Here is an 18,275-nt window from a genome sequence, read left to right on the forward strand (position 1 = left end):
TCCATGTGTGCAACTGCTCCAGTAAGAAAAGAAAAAGACTTTTTGAAAGTTGTATCTTCTTAGTGAGTATGAAATAGAGCTTCTCTGGGCTCCTGCTGGATAGTTAGTAGGTGTACACAGAGCTGTTTGCCCTACGATATTTCTAGGCCGGCATAGCAGTGTACTGCAGCAGGAGGTGATGCTACCACAATGTATACGACTTGTATGCGCTTTTATACTTCCTCCCTCAGGCTTCTGGTATTATGACTGAATTCACACAGACACTGATTACAAAGATAAACGGTAAAGAGGCACATTTGCCTCCAAACTCAGGCATTTTCGGACTCATAGCAAATATATTATATGCCAATTTTTAAAGGTTAACTAGTGAAAGTTGTTGGTGTGAAACCACTTGTACCCTATTTTAAGTTAACTCATCTCTGTTCTGGTGTTTCTCAAAAAGGTCAGCCACCTACCACAGCATGATAAAAGAGGCAAGTAAATCTGGCTGTATAACTCTGTCACTGACTGTCGAAATCCACACGTTGGGAAGATGTCCCATATTCACTGAAAATAATGAGCTGAAGTGAGAGGAAAAAACCACAACTATACATGGATAAAAGAATGGAAAGCAGTTGGTAACAGAAGCTGAAAATATGTGACGGGCTTAAAATATCCAATGAAAAATTGCATTTCTTCACCAGCATAGTCAATAACTTCATTTACATTTAATTTTATCAGTGTGTTTTGCCCACACAGAGCTCAGCCTCCTGGTAAAAGGGATACTCAGATTCTCCTAACAGTCTTCTGGTGCCAGCAGATTAAATTTGGGTTAGAGATTACCAAGATTCGCTACACTTATACCAACGTATGTAAGTAGATATAGTTTTAGTAGATACAGTTTTATTGGCTTCAGCATTTCCAAGCTGATTTGCAGATACTGAGATCTGTCTTTGAGAGGTTAGCGTACTTGTAGCTACCGAGATGGATGAGAAAAACTGAGACACGGGGTGATAAAAATTATGATAATTAAACAGATAAAAAATTAATAGCTGGATAGCATGACATGGATAGTCAAGGAGAAGCCAGCCAGCTCCTGTTGTATTTTATGATTGTCAGGGCTCTGCATGGGAGCAGATGACTGACGGCTGGTATTATCAAGGAGAGCAGAATGTGTCCTGAATTTAACCTTTTATTTGTTTAACCTTCACTGTGTGGGTGAGATTGTGCAGTTGAATTTCTTACTACTTGGAAGGGATTTTATTTTTTTTGTTTTATATCAGGGATGATCAAAGCTTAGCAAAGTCCTCGTATAAGTAGCTGTTAAAATGGATCTGTATTTATAAAAGGAGCATATCCATCCTCAAGCTTTATTTCCTGTCATTTCTGCAGAGTTGCCTATTTTCCTACAACACTAAAAGGAAAAGAGATTAAAAGCACAGAATTTAGGAAAAATTACCTGTTCCAAAGACATGGAAAAGGTAGATAAATAGAAAACACTGGTATCCAGATTTATTGGTTTGTGGTTTGGATCTATCTAAAGATTAAATAATGGTGCTATATATTTCAAAGCAAATGAACATTTTAACTCCTGAGTGCATAACTATAGCAGTAAATAGGGCACACATCAGTTCAATCATATTCAGGGCAGACAAAAGCATCTTATCTCGGCACGAGATATTCACACATCTGAAGTTCCTAGTAAAATTCCTTTGAACTTGAGTGTTTTCTAGTGTAAAGGTGCTGGACAAGCAAAAAACAATTGCACAGACAAGTACACTTGACAGCTATTAGGCCATTTATTCAGTAATGCCTGGACTAAAATGGAGTAAAGTCACCTGCATTAGTCATAGTTCTGCTGTGCCCAAGTATGTGTAAGCACTAGTCATGGCCAGTAAAGAGCACCAAGGCCACTGTCTTCAGCAGCTGATGTTACCGAGGTCTTCAGCAATCAGAGTCCATCTAATTTTAGCTAATAGACATCGAAGAATTTCCCATCAAATCCACTTCTTGCTATCAAATAAAAAATAACTTCTCATTGAGATAATCTCATACCTGAGAACAAAGCATAGGGACCTCTAGGTTTGTAAAGTAAATCTCAAACCATCCTGAAACATTTCAAGAAGTCACCTGAGAAACTCCATCAGTTCATAACACAAAAAATCGTGTATGGCCCTGATCTATTGTGGTGGTAACAAAATCTACATATGCCAATGAACAAGCCAAATTAAACTGCTAACAAATTGTCTGCTGTCATTACTCCATATTCCAAAATTATTTCACATCGCTACCTGCACAAAGACATCATTAATCCCTTCTCAGCTGCCAAAAAAACCCTTCTTGACAAGTTGCTGTTATATTTGTTTTACAAAAATGTATGGCATACATAATGTTGTAAGGGTGGTAAAGAGAGTGAAATATGTAAAATATAATTCCAAATGCTAATGTAACAATTGGATTATTTGTTTAAGTCTATTACTTAATTTAAATGATGCTGACTGGGAGCTGGAGCTCCATAATTTCAGTTATAGAAAATTATGTATGCACTCTTCTATTTTCTTTGAGCCCTTGCTGACAAATACATTGCTGTTATTTAATGGTATCTGCAGAACAAGCATGGGCTGGAATTGCCTAAGAAATTTAAGAATACGACTATTTATTACGCAAGGGTTCATGATGATATTATTCATTCTGCAATCTTTTGCCTTTTATGTGTTTACAAGATTCAATGACAAGAAAAAAAGATTTAATACAGATGGCACGTGGTATTTTTTACAGTAAGTTATCTACTTACACTTTATTTTTTGTTTTGAATGATACTTTGGTGAACATCTTTTCCAAGAATCATATCAAATAGGCAAAAACTGTAATAGCCATTAAAATGTTTTAAACAGAACTGTTTGGAAGTGTATGCCGCAGTCTTTCTACCAAGCATATTAAGAGATGTTTATTTAGCCGCAGACTTTTGACTGGCTAAAATCATACAGCTGGCCCTTCATTTGGTATAATTAAGCTCGTAACATTGAAGCTAATGGAGCAAAGTTGATCTTCGTCAGCTGATAGTTTGACCACTGTTTATTCAGTTCATTCTTTCCTAGATCTGATCTGCACCTTTCCTGAACCTCAATCCTATCCTGCTGTACAATTTTGTTACTTAAAAGCCAATGATAAAGCACAAATCCTGCTCTGAGTCGTAAGGCCAGAAAAGCAGCAACAGCTGCAGTGGCAAGATGAGCAGACTGCGCAGAGGAATACAAAATCCCTTGCGTGTCATGGAAGACAGTGGTACAAGGTGTACATGAGCACAAAAGGCACTTATAGGAAGGCCAGAATCAAGAAAAAATATGATGTCAGTGGATTTGTGAACTATGCACATGCCAGTGACCAAACCTCTCCTCTCATATGCAAGCTAGGACTGGTTATATCCACAGGAAAGGCTTTGTTTCAAGTCCTTCTCCCAGGTTAGCGAGGGGTTGCCATGCCACAGTGCTGCAATGGTCCTTATCCCATGCCCTTTTCGTTAGGTTTAGTTCACGGAGTAAAAACGCAGCCTTAAAAAGCCAGAAGAGAAAACCACTCCTGGCATTAAACTCTGGAATCACAAGACACCCTTATATATAAACAACCCAAGCAGGAAAGCTAAGGAGGGTTATTCGCTTCAGTTTTTCTCCCCAAATATTATGGTGCTTGTCGAAAGGCGGACTTTCAGGGAAAGTGGGACTGAAATTTTGACACAAATTTTAATGATATTCAGCAGAAGTTGTCCCCTCTCAGCTTTCCTCCTGTATGAGAGTAAAATGTAAAGAGGGTCAAAACTTTTTTAAATTGCAAAAATATACCAATTTTATACTTTAGAATCAACATTTTTCAGTTTTTCATTCAAAAAACCACTTCTCCTTTGTAAATATCTTTTTTTCTTTTTTCTATTTTTAAAGAAAACAAATTTACAAAGGATTAAATAACCCAACAAGCAAAAAATTTCATTCCAGGTTAACTCAAAACATCTTTCTACATTCTTCCTGCTTCTCCCCCCAAACCGGGGCTTATTTTGGTTCAACTTGAATTTTGTTTCCGATTTTTCACCAAACTGAAAAACCCCACTATTCATCCAGCTCCACTAACAGAAAGGCCTCGTGCAGAGAAATATGTATGAAGAGATGGGCTATGTAACTCTCACTACGACTACAGCCAGGCTGATAGAAGCAGAGCTTGTGGACGTCGCGGGCTGCCGGGCTGAGGTCTATCGCTGCTGCCGCCACTGCCGAGCCCTCTGCCTGAGCCGCCGGAGAGACAGGCTGACCGGCTGCTTCCCAAACTTCTTCATGATCTCCTTGATTCTCGCCAGGTTGGTTTTGGAGATGGTGAAATCGCACTGGGTAGCTCCCATGTCGTAGCCGACTTCGCAGGTCTTGGTAGCGGCAGCGTAACCCTCCGCCTTCACACCCACCACGTATTCCCCTGGGTTGAGAAGACGCCAGTAATCCCCATCAGCTCCTGGTAGGAAAAGAGATGGTTGTCAGGACAGTGGCCCTTTCTCCTTGAGGAAGTCGTTGTTTATGAGAATACAGAAATATCTGCATATGGATAAGATGACAGCACAGACAGCAACCCTGCATCTTCACACCAGGAGGGTGTCAATGAAGCTGCTCCCCATCACATATACCCCTCCTCGTCCTACCAACCCTACGGGAAAACATACCTCCAACATATGTTCCAAATGATGAAAAAAGGACAATGGGCTTCAATCTGGCCTAAGACTACTGTCAGTTGAAGTCAAAAAGACCCCGAGGCAAAGGGTCACCTTGTAATGGCTGGTGATTCCTGGGGGGTATAAAAGACCTTCCCCAAACTAATTCTAACTAACCAATCAAGAGAAGCTCCAGTAAGGTACCCACATCACACTCATGATCCTGGCCACACCACCTGGACACACGCGTTTTAGTGCTATTTAGTATGCAAAGCGTGTGAATGCATAATATCAACTCACTTAGAGAGCTAAGTAAATATCCCCTTCCATAAAACCTTACGTTGAGTTTTATTACACTAATTTTCCTACAAACTATAATTCATCAGTGTACTTTACCACTTGCTTACCTATAAGTGCATGAAGAGAGCTCCTGTAATCAACTAAACTACTCACGCATAAAGCAAGAGGTATTTTAACACCTCATTGAATTAGGATTTTCTGTTTCCTTCTTTTTTCCCATGTATGATCTCAGGTTACCCATATGTACATAAGGATGGTTTTAGACTTCTTTTTAAATACTATTTTAACTAGCGAGTATGCTTAGCTGTGGAATGAAAAAGGTGAAACACTGATATCTAAAATTAGTTTTGCACTCTATCCTGGGAAAACCGACTGTGGAAGGAAGGTGTATATTCAAATATGCAATTCTATATATAAATAGAACTGCGGCATCTCTTGTATGAAGAGGGGTTGGTTTTTTTTAACACCAATAAAAACTGACAACCTTACTATCACTACCCTTGAGTCACTTGCAATACAGTGTATGGCAAAAACCAAAGATGATTTGGATAAAAATATTACATTTGGGAAAAGATCAGACTAGCTAGCCTCTGTTTAGAGAAATATGATTTTAATTTAGGGCTTGGTAAAATGGTGAATATGTTTGCAAACAGCAAGTGTTAGCAAAACAGCAATCTCAACCATACCCTGCTATTGCAGTCTCTGAATGCAAGTGTGAAATTGTGTGCAAGAAGCACAGCCAATCAGGTTAGTTCTTGCATACCAGCTTGCTCGGGTTTTTCTTTCAGCCAGTTTGACCCCACTTGGTGTGATGATCAAGATCCAGATTTTCTATTTCTCAGGACTCAGGCATTTTTAGGAAGGGCTCTCTGAGAAGCTCTTTCTTCAGTTCTCCCTTACTATTGTGTCCATTGGCACCTTAACCAAAACACAAAACATAAAGCTGCCCAAGTTTCTTGAATTTATCCCTAAGGGCTCATCTTTAGCTGTAAATGCTCTGGCGATACTACAGGGCTGGCAAAAGGCTATCGATCACCCTGTGCATGGCTGTGAACGCATCCCTGCTCATGGGTTGGCTTTAGTCCCTGGACTTCCAAACTGACCCACATTTTTCTGACATATTTAACAGGCAGTTCATCACAGCCCCGCACAGAAGGCCAGAAAAAAATCTACACATTCACACACCACAGGGAAATTATTACAAAGCTGGATATTAAACTGTTAGCAGGATGCACTTTACCTCCTTTCCATTTACAAGTAAGTAGACATTAGTATTTCTGTCAGCTGTCATTGTCCAGAATTTAATACCAGAATAAAAGGTTTTTTTTTTAAATCGGATTAAATGCAGTAGGTAAAAAATTTCAGAGCAGATGGCAAGAGAAACACAATTAAAAATACAGGTAAATTTAGTAAATAATAGGTTTGCTAAAAGAATAGGCTCCAGTGGGAGCAGGCTGGAGGCAGACTATCTCCTCCTATTGGGTCTGGAAAAGAATTGCCATGTCTGCTTAGATAAAATAACAATACATAAAAATACAAAGATAGTATTATTATAAATTAAATGTGTCAGAAGACTCCATAAACACTTCAAATAAGAAGAATACTCCTTGAGCCTGACAGGACAGACCTTTGCTACAATTAAGTGTCATATTTACAATTAAAGGTACCAAATTTTACTAATTTAAATACATTATAAAAATCTATCCTAATGCTCTGTTACCTACTAAAGACTGTCCAGGAAAGCTAGCCATAGTGCTGCACACGCAGTGCATATAACAACTAAAACTTAACTTTTCTCTACTGAACAGGCAGCCAGGAATGAGGTTGGAGAGTTATAATACCAGAATTATGCTTAGCTTAGACCAATTTTACTAAATATTACTAAATGCTACTTCAAAATCTTTGGGTTTTGTTACATAATACATACTGAAATCATATGAAACTTACCAAAATATTAACAAAAATTTCTCTGAACATTGTGTGAAATTAAATTAATTATGCTTTATTGCAAAAATCACACAGAAATATGCATATTTCTTTGGACTCTGGTACAGGCAGTGATACAGAAGTTTTTATTCATTGACTGTACATTTCTTCATCAAGATTTGCTTTGAGATTTCCAAAATGTGCAATTACAGGAAGCAACCCACAAAACTGCCTTTACACCATGGGGAACAAAGGTGTCCAGGTGCGTTTGGTCATCCAATTGATGAACTCTTTTCCAAAGGTTATCTCATAGAGCTCAGTCTACATCTAACCGTAACAACATGTAATCACTCAGACTTAATCAATAGTTACATCTGCATCAAGAGAAAATGGAATAATTTCCCACAAAGCTCTTACTCTCAGAATCGATGACTTCAATTAGCCTATTAATATTGTTAGCTTAGTGTCAGCAACCCTCTCTTCCCATAAGATATATTGTACATCCAAGAGAAAGTAAAAAAGAAGTGCTTTCCATGCACTTTTTTTTGTCCACAAGAAGCAGCAGAGAAATTTTATCGAACAAGGAAATGTTATTAGAGGGCCTTTACAGACAACTTTTGTCTGGCTCTACAGGGTAGTCGACCACATTAATGTTTCAAAGAAGCAGTAGGTACCTTACAGCTTAGCTCACTTTAAACAAAACTTAATGTGAATAGAGATAGTGGCCACAATTCTTCTCCTGCTTGGCCTATTTCTATATCAAGGCAACACAGAGGTTTAAATGGATACATTTTTCATTTTAAAAGGTATAAATGAAAGAAGACTGCTGACAATTTGCCTTCTTTCTCTGGAGTTATGCACGTCATTTTAGCTTTTTGGCTCCAACATAAATTCTCTAGTTTCAAAGACTAATGAGACATACATTGTTATCTATATAATATAAAACAAGTTAGAACTTTTATGTTCCCATCTACAAGTGATTCCCAAATAGAGTGTCAGCTTAAATGTCTCATTAAAAAGAAGAATTAAAAAGAATGAAAGAAGTGCTTTTATTTTTATTAACAAGTGCAGATGGCCTTGAGCCATAGAAGCTCAGCTCTAAGTCTAGATGTAAATAGCAGCAAGATTCCCCGAGCGTTACAAAGTGGATTCTGGGATCTTGCACATTTATTACACATGCCACTAGGACTCCTTTCTGTATGCATGTTTGCTGTCTTTAAAGTGTTGATTTTTCTTTCATGTGGCAATCCAGTGTACTGAGAGCTAGAGATTAATCACTTGTTGCATTTACTCAGCCTCAACCAGAGCCATATATTCTGTTAACAGAGTAACACAACCTACAGTTTATGGCAGTCTTTCAAGACTGCCAAGACTTCCAAGACAAGAAAAAACAACTAGTTACTTTAATTCCTGCTATCATTTCACAGTGGTCCCATATTGAAATATTTAAGGCAGAATTACTATTGCCTAATCAATTAAATATCTGTCATTCAATGTTTTCTTTTACAACGTAGACACAGTAGCACTGAAATAAAATTAATCATAAACTAAGTTATGATATTCCAAGATTTATTATTGGCTCAGATAATCTACTGTAGCAAACATTAAAGATTTGGAAGTCTCTTATCTAAAACTCTATGATATTCCATAGCCTTGAATCGGTTTACGTGTCAAAGCGTGCCATACTGTACCTCAGTGGCGAAGCACGTGAAAGTGGCAGCAAATTAAAGACCCAGAATGCCAGTCAGGACATAAAAAATACATAAAATTAGCGTTTCTAATATTGAACCAAATCTCGAGTACACAACAATATGTTTTATCTGATTATTCACCATGATGCTACTTTTCCATAAACATCCAACAGAAAACTTGATAGCCTCTTGCAACCAGCAGTTTGAGTGCAATCACTTCTGCTGACGTCTTGTTTTGCTATTTCTTTCCGCCTGCTCCTCTCCTTGCTATATCCCCTCTGTTGTTTCGCCATTTAAGATGGCTGCATGTCTTAAATCATGGTACAGTACCTACACAAACACAATGGCCATTGGACACTATCCAGTCCACTACCTGCCAACAACTATTTTCACGTATTACTATTAATCTTGTAAATGGCTAGTGTCCGTTTAAAGCATTTCTTTCTTCAGTGCCAGAACTACTCTCCAGGCCATTAAATAGGCTTAGAGTTTACTCTGAGTTTATATATCTGTGTCTGGGTGTAGATCAAGACTGTGCTAACAAGGCAAATAGCCATTTGTGCATTTTTTTTTAAACTATACATACAAAAGTAATTCTCTGGGCTGAAATTCACGTGTGCAAAGCAGCATCTGTACCGAGCCCCATGAAAAGATCTTTTATAAAGCTGTGATATTTTGCAGGAGGCTCTTCAGGTTGTGAAACTCCCCCGTCCCTGCAACAGCTGTTCCTCCTCTGGACACAGCTCTAAATCACATCTCCGACACATTCACAGTCCTATAACTGTTAATAGCCAGAGAAACACTCTTTGCCCACCAAGGCATGACCTACACCCTTGTTTTTCAGCGCTATAATTATTCATGGTTAGATTTGCACTACCTATGTAAAACATGAGAAAAGGAGCAAAAAGAGCTCTTTAGACACAGCCTTACTCAGGCTATTGATTTCGGGCAGATAAAAGGCTATTTGTTCAATACTTTAAAAGAGGTGGAAAGAGGAAGAGGGGCGGAGAGGAAAGCCATAGTTCTGTTCTTGTCTACACAGCTGCACCATGGAAAGAAGTGACTCCCTCCTCATGTGCCACTCCTTCTGCAACGCTCGCCTTGGACTGTGCACTGCTGGCTTTTCTCAGAGAAAAGGTCAAAGTTGCAATGAGGTTCTGTATTTTGTTTTTAAACCATAAATGTCTTCATTTGCACTGATGTTTTTGGTTTTTTACCTGTGCGAATGTCATGGTTAACACCTTCTACCGAAATAATAGCATTTGGTATTCCTTTTCCATGCACATCTTTTACTATGCCTTTGATGCCTCGATGGACCTGTTGAGAGAATAAACAAACAAATATATATTACACAGCAATGAACAGTACTATCATTAGGAAGACACAACAAATCATTAATTCCGTATGCGAATTAAGTGTATTCTATTCCTACTTTACGGTTCATGCAATTTTGAAATATCATTATTAACCCAGTATCAGCCTTCCAGGCACTAGCTACTTCTGAACCAGCTTCCAAGTTCTGCTAGAATTCCTGAGGCATCAAATTCAAGAGACAGATAAAACAAGCAGATAAAGCAGCAGACGTAAGTTTTTTTTTCCTGGCAGTCATTTCTAGCAAGCTTTGCACTCAGGTCAAATTTTAATAAGCTTCATTATTTTGTCCTCCTAAGTTAAAACAACCTGGCTGAAGTGATATGCCAGTATTGCTTATAGGTAAGGTTTCTACCACAAACACCAACAATCATGTAATTAGTCATGCAAGAAAAATATCAGAAATCTTAAACTCCCTTTCAATCTGAAAGGAGTCATCAAGTTATTCAGAAGTTGTTCTTCTGTCGAATACCTGTTCCATAAAAACAATCAGGGACTCGCGGTTGTTTTCCCATTCTTCGGGCAGCTCGCTCTCGTGGGGGTACTTGTCACAGCCAACGTAGATGGATAGCTCAAAGCAGTTTGTGTGCAGATAGCTGAAGTCATTTATGCCTGTCAATAGGAGGCAAAAAAGAAACAATTTTATATCCTCTTTTAATCTATTGATCAGATCTGGTTAATTTATGCAAAGTAATATAACTTATTTAACCACAAAGTGGGAATTTTTCTAGCTGACTTAGTCTGCAGACGTGGAAGGGCAAAAGTTTTTTAGAAATGCCAAGTCTCTTATAACAAAACACCAGAGTAACATCAGAGCTGTACATTTAACTCTAAAGACAGCGTCCCATCAACACATTCAAAACAGAGGACACAAGATTGCAGCATGGCAGCATGGGCCACTGTATCAGCCCACGCCGCATCCCCATTCCCTTGCTCCAAAGAGCAGCATCCTTCTGCCACCACAAAGTGTAAAGGAAATAGAGATTTAGCAGAAAACAAACAAACAAACAAACAAATTAAACTCATTCCAGATCAAGTTTCTGTGATATTGATGGAGAAGATGGAAGCACACCAGGAAGATGTTAGGAAAGGTCTTTTTTTACAGCAAAAACCTTGTGCTTTGCTTTCAAGAAAGCACTAAGCTTCACTAGTCCTGGGTACGTTCCCATGGAGCAGCTCTCACTTATGATTGCCCTAGGCAGAAATGGGACGGTCTACGTTACCTTGCATGGATGTGAGGCCATTAACTGAACTTATACAACCCTAAATGTCGGGATGCAAATTAATGTGCCCACAGTGATTTTTATGTAAAAATGATTTATCAGAACAGCTGACAAAACAGTTTCTCAGTCTAAATGTTTTCCCACGTAAGTAATCTAAATGATAGGAAAGCCAGAAAAATCAAGGTAGTAATAATTCTTTTCAGTTATATATGGTGTCTGTTATCTTGTAAGGAATGAAAGGATCTATTCTGGTTTTTCCCTATTATGGTTTTGCAGAGGACTGGAATCTGCACCACTGCTCTGCAATAGGGATTTCCATTAGCAATATGTCCTAATCAAAACCCAGGGACCTTAGTGCCTCGGACCTCTGAGGAGCTGCAGTTTAAGTCTACATTACAGAGAGCGCTGTGACCTTTCCAAAGGTCCTGAGCACTAAGGAAGACTGTATTTAGATAGAGATCTCAAACATTTTGACTCTCTAGGTTTCTCTCCCGTTTCTCACAATTATTTTTCCTTTGGGAAATTTCATTTATTAGTTCTCCACAATCACACAGATAACATGATACAGTAAATGAACACTAGAGGAAGAAATGATGTGAGCTTCATTTCTTATTCCACCTGCATTTCTAATAAAAAATTATTTTAAAAAACTTTTATTAATGATCGTTGGTATATTTTACATGGCAAAGATTAGCAGGAAATGCATTCACCAAGTGCTTCTGATTGAAAAGAGTTAAAAAAAAACCCTAGTCCTGTCCAATTACCATAGAGCAGTAGTCCAGTATTTAATGAGCCTCAGCGCCTTCTGGATGCAGAGCAGGAGGATTATATAGTACAGATTATATATGTTAAGCTTTCCCTTTTCGTTGATGGGGAAAGCGTAAGTATCAGTTAGCGGCATATGCTACTCTGCATAAACTGCTTCCTCTCCGTTTGAGAAACAGCCACAGCTATTTTCCCCTCACATAGTGTATCGCATCCTGATTAATCTGTTGTGAAATGTTTTGCAATACACAGTAATTGCTCAGTTTTAATACATGTATTTAAGAAAATGGCTTAACGTTGCCAGGAGCAACTCTCCATGTAGTGTCTCAAACATGCAAATCCAGCCTTGAAAACACTGGAAATAAAACGAAATTCATCTGGTTTTTGCCTTTGTGCAGTTCATCCAGTGCAGAAACGTTATACATAAAATTGTTGAAGAACTTGCATTCATTGCATTCCAAAATATCTGCAGGAAATAGTATGGCTGGGGTTCAAAGGCATACGGAGGTGTTTGATATCTGTGCAAGATATCTGTGGTGCACATACTTCTCTAGGGACTCTCTGGTGCTGAAAAGGAATTAGAAAAATCCCTTCTAAATTTTCCCATGGCACAAGCAGCAAAAAGTTTATATGCATGATCACTGCAAGGCCAGGCAGCAGGTAGATGAGGAGAGAGGATGGGCAGCTTCAAGTTGTGCTACAGCCGGGAGGTGACACCCACACCAAAGGACACGCGGGGCAGCTTTCTGCAAGGAATAGATTGTGGCATCACCTTCAGGCCAGGTATTAAGCAAGCAGGGGTTTAGGAGAAGAAAGTGTTACATGTTGATCTGAAAGGTAAATAGACAGAAAAAGTGGAGTGAGCTATACAACCACATCTATATAGTCATGGAATTACAGAGTGAAAAAACATAGGGAAAATCTGTCTCCAAATCTAGAATTGTATTTGGACAACCCTTTACAATGCAAGGTACCATTGGTTAACTATCAGCTGCAATACATATATATGTATGCATATACATATCTGCAATACCAGTCACTCTCTTCCATTTGTCTATGTAGAGAAGAGGTCTAAAACCATTCTGCAGGTTGGAAGCTGAGCTCAAATGGAAACCAAATCTTTTGAGGAGACCAAATCTTTTGGTCTGGAGTCCAAGGTGTAAACAATTTAAAGTAAAAGCAATATTCCAGCATTTTTCTCAAAGACAGTCTTGGAAGTCTTATTATAATGGAAGAGAGAAGGATGTAAAGTATAATGAGAAACATCGTAAAGCAATAAAACAAATCAGATGAACCAAATCCAATATGCAATTTTTACTAAGAAATCAAGATACTATTCAGCATCTATATTGTATGTCATTACTTAATGTAACTTAGCGTGACAGCTATTAGTGACATGGCCAATGTCATTTTTTCTGGATCGATTCATAATCATGTTTCTTATAGCACTTAGAAAAATTAAACTCATAAATTAGATTATTAAGCAGTCAAGTCAGCATTCAGAGTATTTTTTTAGAATTTACAGAAGTGTGTAGAAATGTATTGTCGGGCATTGGCCTCGTGATCTAAGCAGTTCAGTCTTCCCCCCCAAATTCACCCAGCACTTCTTAACCTCCTGAAAAAATATTTGAAAAGTTAATTCTTGGCTCTTGCCTTTAAAGGCTGGCCAGCATTAACTTTACACGGGCCAATGTAAAAGCCATAAAAGTTGTGTCCAAAATTTAGAAATGTTTATGCAGTGAAACTACCTGCGAGTTACAAACAAGAGCCAGCTCCAATAAAACGTGGTCTGCACAGACGCTCTCTTGCATCTGTTTGCCATTACTGCTGTAGCTGTTCCTATTGTCATTCAGGTGATGGCAGATGGACAGCTCACTTCTTAATTTCATAGAATACGTTGTCTAACTTATGTACTTATAAACCAAAGATTTTGAGTAGAACTATGATGAATCAGCAGAGTGCCTGTTCTGAGCCTGCTCGAAGTGTACACCCAGAGATAACCGTGCCCATTGCTGTTAAAAATGTGTTTCTAACTGGGCTTTCCTGGAAATCGATGCTGTGTCTGCACTACAGGACACGGCTTCCCTTTTGCACTCCTTGACAGGGTGACAGGCTTAGGCATATGGTGAACGATGCAATCTGTAATTTATTCTGGCAGCAGAAATGCCTATGGAGCCCATGCAAAGTTTAAGTGTAAGCACATCCAGGTCTTCTATTTAAAAATAGCATGGTAGCAGGCAAGCAGCAGCTTTTTGTGGCATGTTTTTAGAAGCCAAAGTGAATGTGAGTGAGGATGATCTGCAACCAAGTTCAGCAAGCAGGAGGCTGAAATGAGGATTTTCTTATCCGAGGGCCACTGGAGTTTCTTCCCAGGCTCCCAGACTGGTTTGGGAGTCACTGCTTCGGCTCTGACGCTGCTTACCCCTGCTGTTTGGCAGCATTTTTCTGTTGGCACCCTCTGAGATGGCAAAGGCTGGCAAGTTCCCCCCTGCTAGTGGGTTTAGACTGGGTTGGTTTTGTCCTGGCAAACCATTTTGAAGGTATAGAATCCATAAAACTAACGTATTGCACGTGCACTTTCGGAAACCTCAGTAGTAAATGAAATGGTCACCAGGTATTAGTGACACAGTCTCCTTCAGCCCTCTGATACCTGATGAAATGCACTGAACAGACCTTCAGATGGGGAAATTCTCCTTTTACTACCATTGCCACTGCAATGTACACCAGACACTAATGGCATTATCATATTTAGCAAGGTAATGCTAATTGCAATTTCTACTGACACTTACTTCCAGCCACGGTATGCCAGGAGGCTCCATTAACAGTGCCATCCTCCTTTTGGAAATCCTCTGTATGACACGCTCTCCTTCTCGCATCTGTCATCAGGCGGTGAGTGGAGGCATAGGAATACGCAAGCCAGCGAAAGACATGGTCGTCTGGGGTAGGTGTGTAATCCTGGGTTTTCCACATCGATCGCACCATATCGTAGGGGTACGCCACCACCAGCTCTCCACCCTGCAAATTGCCACCCAGCACAAAAGGAATTTTTTCCATCCATGCTATTATTGCCCGCGTCTCAACTGCCACCTGGGAGAAAAAGAAACAGCAGCTTTGATTCAACCTGTGAAATCTGATAATCTTCTTTCAAAGATAGACCAGACACAGGAGTCCCACTGTGAGTTTCTTAGCATGGAGTGAGTAGCCAGCACAAGAGATGTGGCCAAGGAGGAGGGCTTCTTTAAATTATGGTGCTTGCCAGCCATGACTGGGAGGTCACCCACAACCCATAAAAACTAACAAAACCTTAATGTTAGTAATTTATGCAGCAGGAACATCTATGCAGAGTGAGGCCAAAAGCAGCAACCGCCAGAGATGTCAGACCATGACACTGCTCCCCCCCGCCATCGGCTGAAATGAGTTTCAAAATAAGGGATTTTAAGCACAGAAATATTTCTAAAGCCCACAGAACTGCCACAGTTAAGTCCCTTCCCCTCAAAACTAGGGGAATCTCAGCCACTATAAATAGTTGCCATTATATTTAAAAGGCCATGCAAAAATAAGTTATATTTTTGGCACTACGATCCAATAAACAACTTTAGCATAAGCCACTGCGTTGGTTTTGCACATGCTTCAGTGTTTGCTGTGTTATTTCAAATAAGAACATCAAGAAAATCTCAGGAGAAATCTGTATGGTGACTGAGTGTGCAAAGAGCTCATCTACACGGCAAACTTAGGGAGAAGCCTGATTCACAGGAGTGAGCCCTGCAGTGGGTTTCTCTTCGTCTACCTGTTGCTGCCTAGAAGTTGGGTATCAAGTCCTCCAGGTTCTTGCAATAGCCCAGGGAAAAGAGGATCCTCCGGGAAGCAGTTCCCTTCCCAAGGGCTGCCTCTAAAATACGGGGGTGAATGGTACTTTTGTGGTGCATTTTTATTTCTATTGACTAACAAGGAAGCCTAAAGAAGTAGCTTAGACCAGGTATGTAACTTCACCTACAAGTTACTCATTTCTTGAGAAATGTTGTAAAGTTCACTCTTTCAGCCTGCCCCAGCCTTTGTGTGCCCCTCTCTCTGGCCTTACTCACGGTAGCGTTTTCGGACAGGTACCAGTCGGGGATTGGGATGTGATGGTTTGGAACTTTTCTTTTACTCTTCTTCTGATCTTCAGACTCCCAGAGCAAAGAGTTTAAATCAGGGAAATTATTGTTGATGTCAATGCCGTCCTGAGTCCATCGTCCTAGAGACCAGCCCCCTAATTCTGAACCCTTAGATTAAAAAAAAAAAAGAAAAAAGAGAAGAAAAAAAAGTCAAGTGTTTATTTAGAATACGGCAACCTGTCAGCCCTCAGCAAAGTGTTTGGGGATAATTCTGTATAGAGAAATGAAAGGATGAATTATTTTATTAACTGAAATGAATAACTGGCTTTTTTTCATTTGGTATGAAACCTTGAATGAGGTGAAGCAAAACCCATGAAAAATTACTTAGGGTTAGCCAAAATGTTCTGGTTTGTTTTCAAGGTTTCTATTTACGACTGGTTTTCCCCTGGGTTGCAACGGAGATGGCATATATTCCCTTCCATGGCTGTGAGTGCGACTTTTGTATTCCAGTCTTCTACAAACTGCCCTGAAAGATTTTCCAGTGCATTTGACCAGCCCCTGCAATTTTTCCTCCTGGTGTCTGTCTTCTTCCAGACTGAATTATTACGATGCCCAACAAATTGTGCTCTCCTTAAAGACACACTATTAAATTTCAGCTGCGGAGGAATGCAAATTTTCATGTGCTTAGCTTGGTTTCTCATGAGAAACAGACTGTATGAATTTTCCATTTTCCATAATGGTGTTCCCATCGATCTATACACCTCAGTATGGTTTGTTCTGGCAGTCTTGGCAACCCTCCTTTCTGTACACATCTTCCTGTTAGCCAATGTCGCATAGAATACTGTTTCTTTCAGCCTTTTTTCTGAGTAAGACGTTTCAGTGGTTTGTGTTTGCTTTGATGTGTTTATTTTTTAATTTGTTTATTTTGATTGCTTGTAAAATATGATCTTTGAAATAAAAAATGCCAACCAGAGCACATTTCATTAATCTAATAGAAAGAAAATAATTCCTTGATATATTCATAATCATATTACCGCTTTATATGCCTTGTCATATCCATCTGGGTTGACTGAGGGCAGGAGGTGGATTCTGGTATCCTCAATGAGATGTACAATGCGCGGGTTCCCAGCCAGGTATTCCTGACACATGAACTGCATTAACAAAAGGATTAGCTCACGTCCAAGCACTTCATTCCCATGAGCTCCTGCAATGTACCGAAATTCGGGTTCACCTGTTGAAAACACATGGGGCAGAAGTGTGGTAAGAGCAGCAAATCAAATATCTAACCAAATTTCATTGATGTCAATCAGCAACATTTCACTTAAGGAGAGCTAGAGAAATGTCTTAACTGAACAAATGATAGGTGAAAATGTAACTTTACAGAAACAAAGAATTACTGTCTGCTGCTATTTTAGAAGAACAAGCTTATGTATCAGTGATATCTGAAGACACTGTGTAAAACCTCCAAAACCCATTTTCCATTAAACAGATTTTTAATTACACTCACAATTTCAGCATGTTACAGGTAGATTTTAAAAGCTCTGATAGTCTAAAAATAATATGAAAAATACAATGCTGTAGTTCTTTAGGACAGATGTTAAGGCTCTTAAAAGTTAACAGTCAGTAACTGTATATGATTGATCTCTGACTTCACACACCCCTTTTCCTTCACTAATCAAAAAACAGGTTCACATATATTTCTCGAGGTTATACTGAATGCCACAATACTTGCACTCAACTACAAACTACTTCAGAGATGGTTAGGAATAGTGCCGGCTGTTACAAAAAGCCCCATAATTTAGTTGTCCTTTGCATGAATAACACTTGGAAACATCAACAGGACAGACCCTAATTGGCCGAGCTATGGCTTGTGGCTGGATCCACCCTCCCAGTTTGTCTGGCCCATGATATGCTCCTTGTGTGTTTGCTGCAGGACTCTCAAAAATAGGTAAGTGAACAAGGCAGATTAGATGAATTCTTCTGGTGTTAACGTCTGAGATTCAGAGACTGCAGTCTAAGGTCAGCCCCAAGTCTACTGAGAGATTACATCTATTGTGCTTCATCCCTTATGGCAAAGTAGAGAGATGTCTTAGGAGCACATCGCAGCATTCTTCCCTGGGTGGGATGAACACACAGCAGGGTATTTATGGACAAGAACAAGACACCTTTATTCCAACAGCTGCCCCAGGCACTATCATAGTGAGATCTTTATTTTTCTCCACAGAAGGACCAAAGACTG

At 39.4% G+C, this 18,275-nt stretch overlaps 1 protein-coding gene across 1 annotated transcript in view; it reads right to left on the minus strand.

Moving 5' to 3' along the window:
* Positions 1-1,550: 1,550 nt before the first annotated feature.
* CPXM2 (carboxypeptidase X, M14 family member 2) overlaps positions 1,551-18,275 on the minus strand; it is a 78,940-nt gene continuing 62,215 nt past the window's right edge. The window contains exons 8-13 of the mRNA XM_009475751.2: positions 17,071-17,267; positions 16,025-16,204; positions 14,732-15,029; positions 10,427-10,566; positions 9,801-9,900; positions 1,551-4,473 (exon numbers count right to left, since the gene is read on the minus strand). Coding sequence (XP_009474026.1) covers positions 4,220-4,473; positions 9,801-9,900; positions 10,427-10,566; positions 14,732-15,029; positions 16,025-16,204; positions 17,071-17,267 — 1,169 coding nt within the window. The 3' untranslated portion in view covers positions 1,551-4,219. The remainder of the gene's footprint in view (positions 4,474-9,800; positions 9,901-10,426; positions 10,567-14,731; positions 15,030-16,024; positions 16,205-17,070; positions 17,268-18,275) is intronic.

Source organism: Nipponia nippon, unplaced genomic scaffold (genome assembly GCF_047370975.1).
Source record: "Nipponia nippon isolate SJK-2023a ecotype South Korea unplaced genomic scaffold, ASM4737097v1 scaffold_3, whole genome shotgun sequence".
Taxonomy (NCBI): Eukaryota; Metazoa; Chordata; class Aves; order Pelecaniformes; family Threskiornithidae; genus Nipponia; species Nipponia nippon.